The sequence below is a fragment of the Poecilia reticulata genome, chromosome 12, assembly GCF_904066995.2.
Source record: "Poecilia reticulata chromosome 12, P_reticulata-male-v2, whole genome shotgun sequence".
NCBI classification, from domain to species: domain Eukaryota; kingdom Metazoa; phylum Chordata; class Actinopteri; order Cyprinodontiformes; family Poeciliidae; genus Poecilia; species Poecilia reticulata.
Genome location: NC_088841.1, coordinates 17,737,287 through 17,757,719, shown reverse-complemented (window position 1 = coordinate 17,757,719; position 20,433 = coordinate 17,737,287). Strand labels below are relative to the sequence as shown.

Below are 20,433 nucleotides of genomic sequence, written 5' to 3'. Positions count from 1 at the left end.
TTCAGCCCCTTGGCTCTAGATAAGACTGTAGCTCCAATGTGACTTACACTTAATATGTGAGCTGAAAGTATTGATTTTGAGCTGTTCAAATACTGTTTGTGTTGCTACTGTCTGTTAACTGTTACCGTTACAATGTAGACCATTTGTATCCAAACCTTTTCCTACATGTTCCAAAATTGTCTAGCTGAAATTTCTTTTATTTTAAATTAAAAAGCAAAATATAATTTAATTGTTTTTTTTTCTTATTCACACACTCAACAAAAAACTAGACATATTACATTCTAATAAAACAGACTAGTCAGGTTTTTGTGCAAGAGAGATCTGATATCACATTATAAGAAAAGCATGCAATTTTCTAATTTTTTTTCGGTTCAATTACTTTTTATTTTCTTTGTTCTCGGCATTAAGAATAAGGTAATGATCACTTTTTTTTTTCCAAAAATGTATAATTCTGTCATCTTCAGGAAATGGTTGCACCCAAGTCTGCATAAGTAAATGCTATTTACTACAAAATACAAATGAAACCAAAAGGAGTGGTTATTAAAAGACAAATGCATGTGTTTTGCATTCTGTTTTGTTTCAAGATTGAAAAAGGTATAAAGTAGTAGAACCAAATTTGTATAATTCCGTTTTATATAATTATAACAACATTCTGGGTCTGCACAATAGCATTCGAAGTGCCATGAATGGCCTGCGGGCTGCACTTTGGGCAACCACAATTTAGATGGTGTTACAACCTCCAAAAAATCCCTCTGTGTCAATGTACATTGGATCAGTTTTTTCCATCTTTCATTCATGTTAACCTTTCCAGGTGAGCCTGAGCTCTCTGGCTGAGGACAAAGCAGTGGAGCTCCAGCGGCGGGCTCTTGGTCTGCTGACAGACACCCAGCCCAACTTTGTAGACACCCTAATGAACATCTACCAGATTAAGACTTTGGATCCTTCCATACAATGTATGCACATTTACAAGCTCCAAGCTTTGAACTGTTATAAAGAGGTGAGTGAGTGATTCTCTTAGTCCATACAATTTGAAGAGGCAGCTTAATTTTGGCACTTGTTTCGTTTTGTCGGTTTTCTTTCCACAGGCGGTAACTCTCAGCATAAAGCTCGGATTTCAGACTGAACTAAATATGGAGAAGGTAAGACTAAGATTTTTTTTTCTTCATGTAAAATTAATGTTCTGTATATTCCTGAACAATAAGTTATAAGGAAAAGCTTTAAACAAGTTCAAAGTTAAATTCTCAAATGATCTTTTTTGTAATTCTTTCTTCATTTCTATCAATTTTCTATCCATTATTATTTTGCAGATGCTTATCCCTCTGATTTTACAAGACAAGCTGCCTTTGGCAGAGTCCTTTGTCAAAGGACACAGACAGCTTGAAAAGCAGCTTGTTATGTTACTAGACTCTTGGTGTCACCCGGACTTCAATGTGGAAGACATAAGAAAGTATGCTATGTGAATTTGTAGGAACTGGCTATGAACTGTGCTTTTCATATTTATTGGTACCTTTGGTAAACATGTTTAAAATGTCTTCATATAAACATAATCTCACTATGACTGTTTTATAGAAAATACAGCTTTTAATTTTAGTACATTTATTGAGTGTGGGTAAAGATGCCAAGTTAAAAACTGTTTTGAATAAAATCACCAGCTGCACTCCTAACAATCCCTTCAAAATGAATGTAACCGAAGAACTATTTATACTTTTATTTTTAAAAGTTTATCATAGTTTAAAGAAAATTCAAGGCTGAACGAAAACTTGAACATATCTCCTTACAGTGCACTTGTTGAGAATTTGTGACCGACTCGCCAGGTGTGTGATACTGATGGATCAACTTTGACCCTCCCATTGCGTGTCAAGACAGTTCAGTTGAACCCGAGTTGAAAGGAACCTTTGTAGATCATAAGATGAAAGAATCATCTGAAAGTGGCTCAAGATAATAGGTTTTTCAGAAACAAGTACTGGTGATTGGTTTGGCATAACACAACAGGTGAATATGTATAAAAGCGCCTCGTAACCGCGGTGTTTCCACGGTACATTAAAAGTTGAGTTTGAAAGCATTGAATGCGATAAATCTTCTGTAAAATTGCTGAGTACAATTTTCCAAAAACGCCACATTCATAACCGATCCCCAGTATAAGGGGTTTGTCGCTCCTCCATAGGATGGTGATATCTTCTCTGATAACTGTTGATGAGTGTTGGTACCATGGCTGAAATATTAATACTGTATCTCATGTAAGTTTTAAGATCTGACTTTAAATGACGTCACATGAACAAAATTATTCATGTTTAATTTGAATTAAATTTCTTATTTGATGGAGACTCCATAGCTGTAAAATTGTGTTTTTCAACATTAGCAGAATATCAAAAAAGTTTTGCGCACAATTGTAATGAAAATCATCCTTATAACGGCACCATATAAGTTTATATAACTGTATGTATTTGTCCTTCCACAGGACGTTTCCTTGCCTCTCTCTGTCCAAACACTACATGACACAGATTCAACCCAAAATGCTCACCAGACATGTTGTACGGCTCATGGAAAAATTCAAAATTGACCAAAGTGGGTGATTAACACGTGTCACTTTGTTTTAATGTGTTTTGTTCCTTTTCCACATATTCACACTCCTACGTCTTCTTGTCAATATAGGCTTCTGTCCAAATGCTCTTCACAAGAGGAGATTGGACTCTCTGCGTTACCTTGTGTATAAGACATTTGGAGACGTAAGTGATGCAGCAGTCTTGCAGCCTGCAGACTTTTAGAGGCATTAAAGTCACTCTTAACATTGAGCTTAACTGTCAATTTCTGCACAGATTATAAAATATAATGACAATAGTAAACCTTAGGTTTCTTTTGTGGGGGTTTTTAGAAAACCATGACAGAGGAGAATTGGACAGACCACGTGCAAGTAGGTTTTAATCTGATTATGCTTATTAGATTCTTTTTTCTTGCACCACTGTTTTTAAAGATGTACAATGTTTCATATGTGTGCAGTATGTGGTGGCAGATGACCTTGAGCTTCAAGTCCATTTGGTGGAGCTGTTGGTGAAGTACAGCAGTCTTCAGAAAGCTTCACAGTGGTCACTGATATACAATCTCCCTAAAAATCGACTTCCTCAGGGGGTGTGGGAAATGCAGCAGAGTCTGCCACCTGATCTACAGTGAGTTAAGCAAAAATATGCAAAGACACATGCTGTAATAAAACTAAGTGGCCTGTTTTAGTTGTATTGCAGGTCATTTGCAATAAATAATTTTTTAGTTTTCTGAAATAATAAAAATAACTTCCAGTTTTTCTTTATTTTCCCTATTTTTCATCAACCTTTGCTATATTTTAGTTGCACACGTTTTCTCTTTGTTTTCAGACAGATATGTTTGAACGATCTCGCACAAGAGGAGGAGTGGATCCCACCTCAGTCTCACTGCCAGAAGTTCTACCAGGCACCTCTCACCAAAGACAAAGTCCACTTTGTAGATACGCTGGAAACTCTCCAAAGATGTCAAAGCATTGTCCTCAAGGTACAGAGATCTACTTGTTTTTTTGTTTTTTTTAATTCTATATGTTTTTTTTATATAGACACATTCTTTTTGTGTGTCCTTTTCCAGGAGAGTGGTGTAGTAGGAGTTGACATGGAGTGGCAGCCTACATTCGGCTGTATCGCTACTCAGAAAGTCGCTCTGATACAACTCGCTGTTCTTGACCAAGTTTTCTTACTAGACCTTTGCGCAAAAGGATTCTGTCACCAGCCTGGTCTAGTTGGTTTCACCAGGGCCTTGTTTTCTGAACAAAATATTCTGAAACTGGGTAAGTAACAGCTAAATGAAATGGTAATTAGTTTTATCCAGGGAGTGAGTTTAAATACAAAGAACGTCTCCTAATCTCTGTACAGGTTATGGTATGACCGGGGATCTCAAGTGTCTCTCTGCCACCTGGCCTGAGTTATCAGAGGAGCCACTGAAGATGGAGGGAATGCTCGATCTTCTTAAAGTACACCAAGAGGTGCCTTTATCCCATCAGTCACATAATTTCTACAAACGTAGCTAAATCAATCAGTTGGCCAAACATAATATCCCTTTATTATTGCAGGTTTAACATTTCTAAAGGACTGATGTAATCTAATGGTGTTGGCAATTCTAAGGCTGTTTACAATGATCTCCAGTTATATCAAACCTTCAAAGTAGGAGCTCTTCTTTTAAACAGATTCTACATTTTAACTTCAAAATAATTTCTAGTAGGTTTCTAAAAATCTATTGAGATAAATGTTAGAGATAAAACAATCAGTGATTTATGGTTTATTTCCTATCTCCTGTTTTTGTAAATTGTGCCCTTTCATTTCTCTTTTAAAACTAGAATTGACAGTTTCTTTTTTTTCCTTCATGCGTTTCTTTCTTGAGTTGTCATCATTTGTTTTTATTAGCAGTAGAGGCGACTTTACACTGGGTGCACAAGAGAACATGCGCTATTTTTAGACAACAAAACAACGACAGAACTGAAATTTCAAACTTTGTTTAGCACCTTATATTAGTTATTTTCAAAATATTTGGAAGTAATAATACTCCCTTAATACTGAGATTTCCAAAAAGCTGCAGTCATTTCTAAATCCAGCTTGTTCTTTTTGCCAAAAAGTCAAGAAAGTCAAGTTGACAATGAAAAAGGAACCAGTTGAGGTGCTTAGGACATGAACTTTATGGAGGTTTCATGTCTCTGGGGCTGACGCAGAACTGGACAGAGATTTAAATTTTAGCCTTTAAAACAGAAGTTAAATTGGCTGCAGAGCTTTAGAATTCAAAACAAATAAACAATTAGTAGTTTATTTAGATTTTTCTTGGCTCAGTAACATCATCTACAAGAAAGTTATGGATACATTTCTTTGTGGGTCTCTAGATCCGATACCTAAAAAATTAAACAAAACTTCTTCATTTGTAGGTAATATTCAATCTTCTGACACTACTGGTATGTTTTGTGTTTTACCCATTCAGATTCAGCGTGGAAAGGTGAATCGGGTTCAAAATGCCCCTAGAGAGGTCCTGGTTGGTGAGGACAGTTCAGAGAAAGGCCTTAGTTTGCTGGTGCAGCAGGTCCTGGGAAAGCCTCTGGACAAGACGGAGCAGATGTCTAACTGGGAGAAGCGTCCACTGCGCATCAGCCAAATTAGATATGCAGGTATAACATTATGCATGCACAGACAGACAATAACAGAGAGCCAGATGGTCGCTGCTCTCCTCTCCATAGAACATCAGAGATTATTTTGTTATCCCCTGACAAAATGCAAACTGATAATTCACCCCCCCCCTTGGTCCTGCCTCACTCCTTCTCTTTTTTTTCCCCAAACTCTTCTCTAGCGGCAGATGCCTACTGCTTGCTGGATGTGTACTCGGCTCTCTCCAGCAACCCAGCGAGCTTTGGGCTGCCTGCTGACCTGCGCAGTATCACTTCAGGCCAATCAGAGAAGAGCAAAGACAAGGAGAAAAAGGGCAAGAAGGCAGCACAGGATCCTAGTAAAGAGGTAATGCCTCGGCTGGGAGTTCTGTAACTACTACGTATTGCTTATTTTTGGGAAAATATGTTTTTCTAGTCTATAATGTGAATGATTTTCACAAGGGCATGTCGCTGAATATGTCTAAGAGCAATTCATCAATATAGTTCTATTTCTAAATGTATAGTGCCACATTTTATGGTGCCACTTTAATTGATTTTACTTTAAAACACGTAAAAAATTTAAACATTCTCCTGCTTGTATTACCAGAGATGGTCAGATTTTATTCTCTATATTTAGTTTCCAGGTTTGTTTCATATGCCTTACCTAAGCTCAGATAGTCAGATACTCTTTGATTCATGCTATACAGGCCTTCATTCCTATCTTATTATTTAGGTGGATATCGAATTAAAATGTTTTATGGCTTTGCTGTTGACGAAGTGACGGGAATATGAAGCTTAATGATTTTTTTTTTAAACTGAAGAAATGTACAATGTTGTGTTGTTATAAAATAGCACAAATATATACCAATATAACTTCCATTTAAAAATGTATTGATATAAAACATACTCAAATGTTGAACAGGAGTTAAAAAAGACATTTTTTAGCAACACTACATATTCTCCACGCAGATAATGTCTTCCTTTAATAATATTTTACTGCATGAAAATTTTCATGCAATAATTTGCATGAAATATTTGATAACTCGGACACAAGCATCATCGATTATAAATTTAGCTTTTACTTATGACATGAATTTCAAACTTTGAAGGTTTTCTGTAGTATGTGCACATCTAGTGGCATTGTAAATCATTTCTGGATGAATTCAGGTTTTTCTGAAGCCCCCAGGCCAGCAGGGGGCCCTAAGCAACAGCAAAGTATGGTTATAAACTTGGCAAAGACTGGATATGGCAGACATTCCAGACATTATTCCTGCTATACCATCTCCTTATAGGGAAGAGAGTACTGAAAGAAGAGCAGACTTGAACCCTATGATTATCTTTAGAATGTCTACTTAGTGACTGAGTCTTACAAGACATTTAATTTTTAAGTTGATCATTGTTCTGAAATCAGAGCCCTGATTAATTCAGCCCAAAAAGACTGAATTAAGGATCTAAACCTGTCTGAGACGTTCCATGATTGGGATAAATTCCAGGAATAATTAAGGATTTTTGATGGTGTCTATGCAAAATGGTGAAGTGCAGTTTGCACATCTTTCCTGCAGTAGATACTCTCTTGGCATCTCATTTAGTGCTTTCTTATGAGCTTTTAGCCCGACTTCATGTTTGCATATGATGATTAGTTACACAGAAACCAGTGGTTATTTACCAATGATCTTCTCATGTGAAACACGTTTTGAGAATGGAACATGTAAGGGTAAATAACAGCTTTATTTTTTCCATTGTGCAATTCATTTGTCCTACAGTGCACAAATGATGCCTAAAATGCAACCCCAAATCAAAACCCAGCATTGTGGCTAATAGGAACTGTTTAAAATCTTTATAAAGTACTTCAGATTCATACGTGGTTATCATTGGAGGAAAGAAAGGTAAGGCATAGATTTTTATGTAAAATTAAATTAGTATTTTTTAAATGCATATTGAAGGGCTACTGAAGCACTTTAAAAATCGATAGGAGAGTCCTTGCTAATTTAAAACTAGCAGTAGTTTTAAAAGGATGAAAAAACCCAATCCAATACAAATTTCTTATAGTTTAATGATGAATTAATTATATGATTAATGAATCAAAAAAATCAAATAATATTGATAAAAATAGGTTAATAATAGTTGTTATCAAAATGCCAACATTTCAGGAATAGTGTCCAAATTTAATGTTATCTTGATATTGTGCTGCCCTTAATGCTGCCAGTGTGGAAAAGTGAGAAGTTTTATTACTGTCTTTTGTATTTTGAATTGTGGAAATGGCTTTAGACAATTTATCCTCCTTAGAGTTGGTCTGGTGCAGTTATCTCACATCCAGACTATAATCAGAAACCATAACCTGCTCTATTTAAAGAAGAGCAACTGTGCTAATTTGACAATTCTTAATTCTGTGATAACCTGCGACCTTTTGTGTGACTTGTGTGAATGAAATAAAGGCAACCTCCAGCTGAAGGGCCTGGATTTGAGCATCCAGCCTGCAGGGAGAGACAATGAGCATTTGACAAAGGCCCTTCACTAGTTCCTATCAGCTCCAGGGGTGCAGTTGTATAACTCACCCTGTGCTGTGACCTCTCTGAACTGAGGTGCAAGTGAAAAGAAAATCCCCCTACAGGGATCGGTTAAATATCACATTATTCTCTGTGTCCATTTAGGAATGTCAGGGGGCTCAGAGGGTCAGTCCCCCTCATTCTGACACACTGAAAGACCTCCTGTGTGGCAAGCAGCCCTCAGAAGACACTCCACCCCTAACCCCCCGGCAGTTGCGGGTGGTGTGTGACAACATGCTGCAAGGACTGGGAAGATATCTGCGGTGTTTGGGAGTTGACGTGGTCATGCTGGAGAACACTGATGATCACAGAGTGGCAGCAAAGGTTGGTTAGAAAGTTAAGAGGAAGTGCATTTTCTTTTTTTTTCACAAAGAAGAAAAACTTACAAACATATAAAAAAATATAAAAATACCACAAAGAATCTAAACAATAATCTATAAAGTAAAACCTTTACCACAAGAATATATTTTTTTCCCTTAAATATAACCCAGGCTTTAGACAGACCAAAATCTATTGATCTTGTCCAAATGTTGTAATATGATCAACACCCAGTTTACATAAACAGCTGCTGATACTTGCTTTTTAGCCACAATCCAGATTCTTCAGTGAAACGTTTATAAATCTTTTGTGCTGCAGATACAAGTTGTTTGAATGTGTGATGTCACACTTAAGCACAGAAAGTCTGAATGTCCTTTTTGGGTACTTGAGGAGTTTGAATGTTTCCACCTATTGTTAGGAAAATGTTGATGACATCATTAGCTACACCATGTTATTGGATTTTAGAGTTCTCTACGATTGTGTGATTCAGCAGCTAAATGTAGCTACAGCACATGTACGGCTTGTACTCTTTCCCATTAAATTATCCATCCATCCATTCTTTTATTTGTTTGTGTGTCCATCTATATATAAATTTGAAATATTTTTAAAGTGTTAAAAAATCATGGAATTTTAATATGAAATTGTAGATGTCCAGCATTCAGCACTTACAGTTACTTCAGACTAATAAAAATCCCAGCTACTGTGCAGTAAATTAATGGGAAGGTTTTTTGTGCGCTTTCAGTTGGCACAGGATGAAGGCCGTGTCATCCTCACATGTGGCCAGCCGTTCCAAACTGTAAGTACATGCAAAGTCAAGTGCAATGCAAAAACTAAATGTGTTTCCGTAGATGCACTCCTGATTATTATCCCTACTTTTTTGTTAACATGCTTCAACTGTCTTCCAGTTACGTTCCCAGGTGGGTGAAGGTCGCTGCTTGTCCTTAGACTGTTCAGAGAAGGCCAGAGACCAGGCTATTCGAGTCCTAAGACACTTCAATGTCCAGCCTACTCCCAGTGACATATTCAGCCGCTGTCAGGTATGTTTCCTTGTAATTCTGTTCTCCTGTAGTCTAGTGCAGTGCAAACATTGATTAATGGTTGAATTCTTGTTTTTTCTATTAAATACATTTTAACTAATTTACCTCTACCCAGACACAAAGCCTTACTTATATGTAAAAGTTCACATTTGGTCTCATCTGACCACAGCAGAATACCTTTGCAATGAACAGTAAGTAGCATGTCAGTAGGGCTTCAATCATTAGAAAATTAACCAAATGGAAAGCATTATGAAAATCATATTAGTTAGGAATGAAAATACACATTTTCTTCACATTTCTCTTTTGTATCTGTGCCAACCACTCTCTTCCCAATGTAAGGTTTTGCATCATTTGCATAATGATTTTTGTCAATGTGGGCAGGTACTGTATTGAAACTCCATTCAGCAGTGTGAATGTAAACAGTCATTTTTGTTATTCATATTCCACAGATTGATTTTGCTGGGACAACATATTTTTGATGCATTATGCAATTCTACATATCATAAGTATGACACAGTGAAACACTACATATTTTCATTCCAGTATAAAGATGCTACACAACTACATGTATACAATGCATTTATTTAATCCTGCATTAAGTTGAAACTGTTGATATAACAATTTTTTTGTTGTTGTTGAATCAAACCACTCTATGAGAAAGAGGACAAACAATTCTAAAATGAATAATAAGGAAGTACATTTGTGGTCTTAAAACTTGTTAAGCAATCACTGAGTTCTCAATTTATAATAACAAACCTTGTGGTGGCCATTCTTGTTTCAAATGCAAAACAAAAGCAGAACACATTAACTTGCATGGATGGGATAGATATCAGGGGAGAAACTGTCATTTGTGCTGAGATGTTTGTGAATGGGGAATCTCCTGGAGATAAAAACCTAAAACTATGCAGAAACGCATTACTATGCAATGTTTTGCTTTGTATGCACCACTGGGTCTGAAACAAGCTGCTGCATAGCTGTTAAGCTGACGGGAGGTTGAATAAGATGCGGAAAAGATGGAATGAGAAAGTGATTTGTATCTTGTTGGCAGTAAATTGGGCAGTACACTGAGGTTTAGACGGCAAAAATAGCTTATTTTAAATTATTAACTAAAGGAACAGCCTTCGTGTGGAAAGCTATAGATTAACGTCTTGGTATATCTAATTAGTATACCTCCTGGTAACCTCCTTGTGGAGGTATTCCAGGCATGTCCAGATGGAAGGAGGCCCCTGAAGCAGACTCGGGAGACACAGAAAGGGATTGCATTTCCCATCTGGTCTGGGAATGCTTTGAGACCCACAGCGGTGACTGGAGGATGTGGTAGGGAGGACAGACGTCTGGATTACATCGTTCGGCTTGTGGTCACCAGAGCTTTGAATTGTACTGGTGCTTAACAGTGGAACGAGGTATTCTAAGCAGTCGTCAATGATTTACTCAATATAATTTTAAGGACAGCATTTGAGAAAAATGAAAAGAAAGTAAGCAAAGAAAAGCATGTGTATTTCAGAAGATTTTTGAGAAACGCATATCTTTTCCACAAGTAATATCATGTAAAATATAATTTTTCTACAGAAATTATGATGGTTCAAACCTAGAGTACTCTCATCCTATCTTAGTCAGCGATTTTAAACTATTAACACAGAGGCAGTATTTTTAATGGTTCATTTTTTTCCACACAGTTTTTTTTACAGTTAAGTTGCAATCAAATAAAGAAATGTAATTTATAATGCTGGTGCCGATGCACCAGCATTATAATTCTTTCTAACTACCTACACGCTAATTCTTTCTAACTACCTACATGCTTGCCATGTTTGTTGAGGCTGGAGAATAATTCAGGTATCGTTATCAGTGAATTAGTGATTTATGCTACCTGACCTGCAGATGTCTCTGTGGGTGGCTGCTTAGGGAAGCCGTGTGTCTGCCGGTGACTGTGTTTGTGTGTGTGTGTATGTGTGTGTGTGTGTGTGTGTGTGTGTGTGTGTGTGTGTGTTCTTGTGGTTTCAATGGGAATCTTTGCAAGAGGGTTTCTAAATCTGGGTGTTCTGGCCTGCTCCTGGAGGAGGAGACAAATGTATCAAGATACGCCACAAACTGCGTCTCTGTCAGGCTTGAAATGTTACAAATGTGGACCACCTGGATGCTTCCTGCTGTCCAAACTCAGCTAAACAACTATTTATAATAAGGTAGAATATGGTTCACTGCTGAAATAACATAAAGAGAGGCAAATTGTATCTCTAAATGAATTAAATGCTTTATTACTCCAGTACACATGCAAACACAGCCAGAGAAAGAAAAAGTTTAATGGTGGATCTCCTTCATCCTTACCCCTGACATAACGTTCTTCATTAGCACATCTGGAATCTCTGTTAAGGAATTCATTCTTTCCTAGTTTGTCTTATACTGTTCTCCTACCCTAAAGTTCAATTTTGATTTTACTTTTTCTCCTTAATGTGACAAGTCTAACACAATTTGGTGCCCTGCTTATTTGTCCTTATGTGTTACACAGATCTAGAGAGCCTCACCCTTGGGCTGTGCTGTGGCCCACCCAGGCAAACTTAACCCCTTTGTTGTCTGATTGTAAAGCTTTCTGATTAGCGTTGGACGGGTCAGTTTCCCTCCTTTGTCATCTTTCGTCGTCTTCTCATTCATATACATCAGTGATGAATGTCACATGAAAAAAGAAAGTAAAAGAGAAGCAATACCAGGTTAACCAGTGACTTAATGACTTTAGAATATCAGAGGCATAGGAAATGTGTTTTTGACAGACGTTTTAGAACTCCTTGGAGTCCAAAAATATTAAAGTAATACTGTTTGTCTTCTTACTTCAACAATAAAAAATACTGCATTTAATTTATTTTTCTGGTAAAATACCTACTTGTGTTGGAATGTTTTGTGTTACATTTACTATGAACAATCTCACTTTGAATATAATCTAAAATAAGAGGTCTTTTGAAACATTTACATAAGAAAAGTAATTTTAGCATTACCTGAAACATATGACATTTATTTATTTATAGACACTTTTGTTTCTAATTTCTAAAAAAGAATCTCAATGCAATAATTACGTTAGAAACTTTATTAAAGTTGCAGCTACAGTTGTGCAGTTTGTTTTGGTTTGTAGCAAACTGTATTTTGAAGTAACTGGTTTGGGGTTTAGTTTAATTTTATCCACTTTGTCTGTTATTGCAATCACACACTAACAGACAGGACCTTTTGAAGCCCAGACAGGCCCGACCATTCCTGTTTGTGTTTCTGCACCTTTAATCAGATGCTGGTGTGTGTTTATATGAACTTAAGACAAAACTGAATTATTACTGTGATCAGTAGATTGTTTTCTGTTGACAAGTAATGAAGACAAATGAAGGTGAAGAATCTTAATTTAAAGTAACTGGCAATATCCGTGCAAGTGTGTGTTTTCAGTTGTAAAGCAAAGAGGAGGACAAAAATATTTGTTCTTGAACTTTAGCCAATAATAGAAGAGATACCTTGGCTTCTGAAAAGAATTTATAGCCCTGATGAGAGCAGGTCAGGTGTCACTTTAGGCATCCAAAGTACCATTTAACTTAGTTACGACTTTTTATGATCGATTATAATCAATTAGTGAAGGAAAATCACAGTTTTTCCTTTAGTAATTGCATTCTCAACCTGCAACAGAAAGCTACCACTTGAAAATAGTTAAACACACAACTATTTTTCCCTCAGAGATTTGAAAGCAAACAGAAAGCCAAATCAATACTGAAATAAATCTAATTTTAACCTCTGTTGTCTGTAGTGGAGTTGACAAGGTAGCTAAATATGCAGGTATGTTTAATACTTTCAACTGGCTTGATCAGAAAATCACTGATAAGCGATTTGAGCCACAATTTTAAAAGGTTTGTTTGGGGCAAAAATAACAGTGTGTGCCCCCAAATGAACAGCACACTCAGAGTGAAACGTGGTGGTGGCTGCATCATGCTCTGGATTGAAAAGGTGGATGGATTTATGGACAAAACATTTAGGTTTCTGCTTGAAAGATGAAGATAAAATGTAGTGTTTGATTTTCAACACTACAGGGTGTGAAACATGTTCAAATCAACAAGTTGGGATTGTTATAGACTCCTAAAAATACTGAATGGTGAATATAAAGCATCATTCTACAAAAATTAAGTGTTTGTATAAGTATGCAGCTAAGTTATTACAGCATATTTGTTTTCTACATTTTGTCTGCATCATATGTTCTTGTTTTCCTGTTGACTTGGACAATATATGTCTCATATTAAAGGCTACAAAGCTTTAATATTTGCCCATCATGGTCACATTTATTTACATTATATGAACTGGCATTTTAACAGAGGTGTGTAAACTTTTGAGACAATTTTAACATTGCACAGCCTATAGCTGCACAGTTGCTTTGTTTTCCCACCATTAATGCCTGTTGCACCTAAACTTTCCATGCATGTACACACTCGCACACACTTCCGTTGAGTTGTGCAGCTTCATGAAATGTGACCACTAGCCTTTTATAGACACGTTGAGATCGTCTGTGAGATAAATCCAACAGACACACAGCACAGCGATGCATCTGCACAACTCAGATCTGACAAACATGCACAGATAACATCATACTGTACACACAGGCACCTCAGAACCTTCAAAGGCTCAAAAGGCTTGGTCGCACTTGTGTTCAGGCTCAGCTGTAGACGCTGTTGCAGTGAAAGCGCTGGTTCCCACGCACTGCACTACTGGGGAAGTGAAAACAAGAGCAACAGGAACCGCCAAACTGTGAGAGGGAGGGGCAGGAGAGACGGAGGCGGAGTGGGGGCTCGGGGGTGAGAACAGAGGAGATGGCAAGGAGGTAAAAACGATGGGAACAAATGTAACCAATTGAGAAAGTTTGGAGGAAAAAGAGATGTAGAAGGGGAAAAAAGGCTGGAATGGATTGCTTTGTGGGCAAAGGAGATGAGAGTTCATTGAATGAAGGATAGCAGGAGGAAGAGAGAGTGAAGAGAGCAGGGCAGTAAAAAAGGACTCCTCCGTCCTTTGATCTTCTTGGAGAGCCGCAAGCTGAGAAACCGGAGGAATGCGAGAGGCTGAGACGCAGTTAATGTTAAACTTCACAAGCTGTTAATCAGTGTCAGGACGGATGGATATGTCAAAGACTGTCATAAACAACCTCACACCTTTAAATCAAAATTACTGTTATTTGATTCACATGTCTCTGGTTCACATCAGCGCTTTTGATTTTGCTTATATAAACTTTAAAGACGAACATTTTCTCAAATCTGCACAACTTTCTTGTTTTGCTCCATACATGTGCACTGCAATGACAAAACTGAGGATTGTATCTGTGTATCCTCCGCCCCCTTGTTCCTTCATAGATGAGAGGAAGAGACAGTGAGAAGGGGGTCGCGGTGGAGAGATGTTGAGGGGAAAGGGGGAGGGGGGGGGCATTCCATACGCACGCCAAGACATTCCGAGGGAAACCATCCCAAATATTTCCCACTGTGTGTGGTGAGGGTTTCACATCTCCTGTTACACACACACATAGAGTTTCTCAAAGTGTTCAGAGTGAACCCACACACTGACTTTGCTCCTCTAGGAAGCACGTCAATCTTTCACTCATTGTGTTCAGTACACACACGCGCGCACACGCACACATACAGTAATTAATTGAGCTTTGTCTAAAGCATGAAACCCAGCATGCTTTGTTTTTTGTGGGTGGCAAGTCAGCAAAGCCATTGTGACTGTTTTGTCACTTTTGATGTACGAGTTTTAGAATTGAAAGAGGCATTACCACAAATTTAATACAACTTTACTGTGGTTTCTCTGGGAATCATGTTTGTTGTGGATATGACCTCTTCAGTTTAATGAGAAGTTGACTCATGGAGGAAGATTATTCATCACACATCACAAAAGAACTTCACTGGAAGGGGAAGTGTTTGCCAACATTTTTTTTATTTATTTATGTGTCTGGGGTATTATTTATTTTCTTTAACTTGTAAGCCTAATTCTGGCATATTTGCATGATGGATTGGCATCAATAATTCATCTAAATATTCCTCTTAAAGGGGCAGTATTATGTATTTTTCAGGCACATGCATAGTTACTTGACTAACACAATCAAGTAACTGCTACCTTAGTTATAAAAAAAATGCTGTTTAAATAACTTAAAAGAAAATTTTCTTTGCAAATTGATTGTTTGAAATTGGGTTTCTGTATCTTTAAGAAGCTCCTTCACTTTCTGATACACCGCCTTCACTACATCATCACAACAATGCTTCTCATTATGCTGTTTACAGCTGTTCTTTGGACCAATGGACTCAGAAGTAGTTTGTATGATAAGCTCAGCAGATGCACAGTACCACTATGTGTTTTCTAATTGCCTCTGCTGCTAGTCTGGAAGAGCGGAGTGGGGAAGGCATGGAGGAAAGGTGCTCTGTGAGGCTGTAGACTCTCTCTCTAAACTGGAGCTCTCTCATTATAGGTGGGGCTTTGTGCCAGCAACCATCCAGCAAGGATTTATGAAAGAATCAAAGCAACAATCCAGATATGTTTTTGATGAGGGGATAACATTATGAGATGATATAAAGCTTAGTTATTTTATATAACACCACCTGCCTTAAAACAAAACAAATTTGCTGTCATCGTAAAATACTAAAGAGAACATAGGCAAATGTCACATTCATTAAAATTGGCATAGATGGTCAGAGATGTTCAAGCCTACATTACCCTTGTTCCTACATTACAATCAAATCAGTCAGTAAAAATATTTTGTCATCATTTTTCTGCAACAAAATGAGACAAGATTGCTGAAAACGAGATATCAGTGATTTGTTAGGGGAGTCACTGGTTGCATCACAAGGGCAACCAGCGACTCAATAGCAACTTATGATAAAGTTGCTATTTGGGAAATCTCACAATAGCAACTAAGTGCATTTGGTGTTGCTTGCATGTCCTCCATTGTTGTGTTGTTGTTGCATATTGATCACTTAGCGCTACTTTTCAAACTCTATGACCACCTAACAATACGAATGCTCCAATACAGCTGTTACTCAGTTCTAATGAAAATCCATCCAAGAGAAGAGATGAGGTGCTAGTGGAAAAGGGCCATAAAGTACAGTGTAGGATTTTCACAGCTTGAGGCACTAAGCTGTGTAGCAGTCCGCTGGTTCTTCTTTTGATGTCCCAGTAATGTTTGTCTGAACGCAGTGCGAACAGCCTATGGAGAAGGTGTGAGAATTTTCTGATCATGTTCAGAGCCTTGTTCCTTAATCTGAAACAGATTGGGGACACATGCTGCGTTTGAGTTTTCTTGAAAGTCAGTTATTAAATTAAGTCACACATGAGTTGTGAGTGTTCTGGTTGAAAGTGAAATATGGTGGGTTTTGCTCTTTGTTTTGTGAGTACTACTGTGAGAACTTAAAAGTATTCACGGTAGTGTTAAATGTAGCTATTTTGAAGACTGAACTTAGGGTAAGTCGACTGACTCCAACTATCAGTCAGAAGTCCAACTTTAGTGTTCTTATTTTGTTTTTTTTATGTCTGGGAACTTGGAAAATACCACTCCTGAGTCCCACACAAATGTACAAAGAATGTTGAGACAATCCAGTGGCACTTCTAGCTTCCCTCACTAAACTTTGTTGAACTCTTTTGTCTGCAGTGCTGCTGCTGGAGCACCAAGCAGAGAAGCACTATGTAAAGTAGAAATATTTGAAACCTGAAATTTCAGAAGCTACCCCAGCATACCTATTAGTGATGTAGATTATGACCTCATTAGTACTTCTAAAAAAATCTAGAATTGCACCTCCTGTTAGCTCCTGCTAACTTTTTATCAGCTCAAACCAATCTGCCCATTCTTCTGACAACTAAGCCCTCATGTAAATGCAGCTGCTGCCTAGTAGATATTTTCTCCTTTTTTGGGTCATCCTTTAAACCAGTGATATGACTGTACGTAAAAATCCTAGCAGATTTACAGTTTCTGAAATACTCAGAGCTGTCTGTGTGTCACCAACGACCTTGCCACATTCACTTTTGTCTCCTTGCTTACACTTTCAGTCACTTGGTTTTATGTTTAGCAAGTCGTTTGGCATGTGTAGATGTGATTGGATGACTTGTTGTTTTTGTCACCAAGTATTTATACCGATTTACCTTATAACCTGCCCATTAACTGATTTATAATTTATTCATTCAATACTTGAGCATACATTAATTTTGATATTTTATAATTGTCTTAAACTGTATGAGTTTCACTCTCTTAGTTTAACTAAAAATCTCTCAAAAGAAAGTCTGCAGCCGTTTGAAAGCACAAAGCAACAGACATTAGTGCAAGCTGTTGGATACGAAAGAAGATGAGCAATCATTCAGCAAGCATTTAACAAAGCAGATCTGCCTCTTTTTCCCACAGTCAAGTTGGCCCCAGGTTAGCATAGCAATGCAATGACACCTGTGTGTGCATGAGTGCGTGCATGATAGAAATCTATGTCTGTCTGCGTGCCTGTCTGAGACTATAGGTGCTAAAGCATCACTTTTTTCACTATGGGAAACAGTTGGATGTCTGCTTTTTAGGATATTAAATGTATGGAAATAGGTGCTGGAATAATAAATGGGAGTCTTGGCCAGGAATGTTTCTAGAAATATGCACATATATAAAAGTAGTTGACAGTTTGGAAGATACCAGTAAGTTAACTTTACCTTGCCTTGTTTTCACGTTGGTTGTGGGGTTCTGTTCTTGAAATTTCACAAAATGAGCAACAGGGAGAACTGGTTTTGTTTGAGAAAAATATTTAGGAACAAGCCATATTACAAGCTATTTGTATTACATAAATTTGAATTTCTCTAAACTTTAGACATGTTGAACTGCATAAATTATATTTAGAAATTTAATTAGATATATTGAGAACCTACCAGACTTTGGCTTTAGAACACTTAGTTTTATTGTTTTTATTGATTTATTTATTGATTTTATTTATTGACCAAACAGTTTGACAGAGTTGCATCTTTTGCAGTAATGCTCCTCTTGAGATATGTATTTGAGAGCATTTCTACACACGTGTGTGTATATATATATATATATATATATATATATATATATATAATTTTGATCACAGCATCATAATTATATGATGATGCTGTGATCAATGTAACTTATCCTCAAGTTTTATATATAAATAAATAACTTTTAGGTAAGTGCCTTCCCCAGTGGCACACGGGGGGCTATATTTGAACCCACAGCTTGTTCTGTCCACACGACCAGACAGAGATTTTAAAAGAAGCTGCAAAAGCGAAAGATGAGCATTACCAGTGCTTGTCTACAACTAATGGTGTCATCCAGGACATGTTTCTGTGAAATGTTGTCACAGTATCAAGCTGATAGCAAGTCATGACATGTAAGACTGTCATGACACTATTGCAACAGAGGCTTCTTCAGATTCATTGCAAGACCGAACTCTTATCATAAATCCTTTCTGCCCACTTCATCACTAGCCTGTTAGCTATTTGGAAGTGTGGCCTACATGGACTCATTGGCTTCCTCTGCTGCCATTGCCAAACTACCCATTATATCGATGGACTACAATTCTTAAAACAGCACAGAAAATTGACATGTGTTCACAACTCCTCCTGTTCACTGATTGGCCTTATTGAAATTCTGCCTTGTTAATTGAGCTCAACGGGAAAAATCCCAGATGGAGGGCTGAAGGGAGATCAGAAACAAGTGGAATAGCATAGCAAGGCTATGGCCAGGGTAGGCATCTTCATCCACAACGACTTTTTGAAAATGCTTGAATGATATCAGTTACTACAACATTTAGATTCCCTTTGTGATTAATTAAGTATTTTGAAATTATTTTAATTGAATGACAAAATAAGACAGCTTTTAACGGAATCCTTCTCCAAGTGCCTTTCCTTTTTAAGATCTCTGTGTAAGTTCAATGCTTCTTTCACCCAAATGTATCAGTTTCTTCTCCTCTTCCTTTATTTGGCCTTCTCACTTTCCATCTTTGCCGCTCTCCCTCGCTCCCGGTTCTCACCCGGACTCGCTGTTCCGCTCCGCTCCACTCCACTCCCTGTCTCACTCTCCGTTTCAGATTAGGCAAAGCGAGGAATCCGGTGCAGCCGGCAGCTGGAATGTCCTGTTTGTCTTGCTGTGTTTGTGTGTATGTGTGTGTGTGAAAAGTTGGTGAGGTTGGTGCTGCTTTTTGATTTTGATGTGTTCCATTGTCTGAGAGCCAAGCTGCTTCCTGTCCCTGCTTTCCCCAATCGCCTCAGAGAATCAAGAGAGGGCAAACAAAGCGATAGGGGGAGAAACTGGGAAAAAGATGGTGAAGTGGGGAAGAGAAAGGTGGGATGCAAAGGGGCAAAGCTGCAAGGAAAGTGGGGCATAAAGCAGGAAGTGATAGAGGGATGTAGAAGGGATGAGAGTTTGGCAGAGGAAGAGAGGTGAAAAGGAAGTAGAAAGCTTCAATAGGGCTTTTCCTCCAAACACCAATACAATGAAGTAGTGCGTAATTTCCCATACACAGCACCACTACCGCCGCCTCCATCGCCACCACCACCCAAACACAGAAATACAGTACACAAAAAGTTTCTCATAGCAGATAAAGCTTTATTCTCTCGGTTTGAGCTCTTATTCTATTTCTAGTTCTCTCTCACACATTATCAGTGTTTGGGAGGTTTGTGTGTGTGGTCTGACACTGTGAACTGCAGAGGCTACACTGATATGAAAGGGTGAGAAGAGAATGAGCAAAACAGAGTTATAATGTTTGCAAAGGGAGATGCAGGGGAGCCAAATCTGGGCAGAGATAAATGAAAATGGCAAAAAAATTCTTAAAGAGGTAAAAATAAATTTATTTGAGCCTGCATTGTACACTCCGCTGTAAAAACGTGGACGTGTATAAATCACTTAACATGTGTTCAAGAGTGTGTGTGTGTGCGGCAAGGGCTTTGACGTGGCAGAGCGCAGCATTCCTGCTGGGTGGTGATGTCATGAGAACTAGATCTCCACTTGCAGACAGAGAGCCCTGTTTATGTTCCCCTCCAGAGGAGAAACCACACTGTGTGTCTGAGAGCAAGTGTGTGTGCGCGCGTGTATGTGTGTGTGTGTGTCTCCCTCTGTCTGACTGGGATATTGGCTCATGGGGGAGGTGGGGAAGCCAAGAGGCACTCGAGAGGGTCTACTTTCCCCTGCCGCTCAGGGAGAGGGAACCACTTACTGATGCCTTCCTCTCAAACATACCAGAGAAAGAGGAAGTTTCTCATGTTTTGCCGAGCACGGTAGCTGCGCAGCCAGACTGTTCTGCTGTGAGTGATTGCCCTATGCTTCCAAACAGTCCCCTAAGGGAGGTTGAATTCTTTGCAGTATAATAACAAACCTTGGGTCAGCTAATGACTACAATACCACACAAAGACACAATCCTAC

The 20,433-nt window shown here is 38.1% G+C and overlaps 1 protein-coding gene across 5 annotated transcripts in view; it reads left to right on the top strand.

Annotated features, from left to right (window-relative positions):
• exd3 (exonuclease 3'-5' domain containing 3) overlaps positions 1-20,433 on the top strand; it is a 46,230-nt gene that overhangs the window by 8,152 nt on the left and 17,645 nt on the right. For all 5 annotated transcript variants that reach the window (XM_008423985.2, XM_081613564.1, XM_008423984.3 and 2 more), the window contains 15 exons: positions 812-997; positions 1,086-1,139; positions 1,308-1,447; positions 2,459-2,565; positions 2,653-2,726; positions 2,873-2,911; positions 2,998-3,164; positions 3,366-3,519; positions 3,607-3,805; positions 3,891-4,000; positions 4,981-5,164; positions 5,344-5,507; positions 7,792-8,010; positions 8,747-8,800; positions 8,910-9,041. In XM_008423985.2, the coding sequence (XP_008422207.1) occupies positions 812-997; positions 1,086-1,139; positions 1,308-1,447; positions 2,459-2,565; positions 2,653-2,726; positions 2,873-2,911; positions 2,998-3,164; positions 3,366-3,519; positions 3,607-3,805; positions 3,891-4,000; positions 4,981-5,164; positions 5,344-5,507; positions 7,792-8,010; positions 8,747-8,800; positions 8,910-9,041 (1,983 nt within the window). The remainder of the gene's footprint in view (positions 1-811; positions 998-1,085; positions 1,140-1,307; positions 1,448-2,458; positions 2,566-2,652; positions 2,727-2,872; positions 2,912-2,997; positions 3,165-3,365; positions 3,520-3,606; positions 3,806-3,890; positions 4,001-4,980; positions 5,165-5,343; positions 5,508-7,791; positions 8,011-8,746; positions 8,801-8,909; positions 9,042-20,433) is intronic.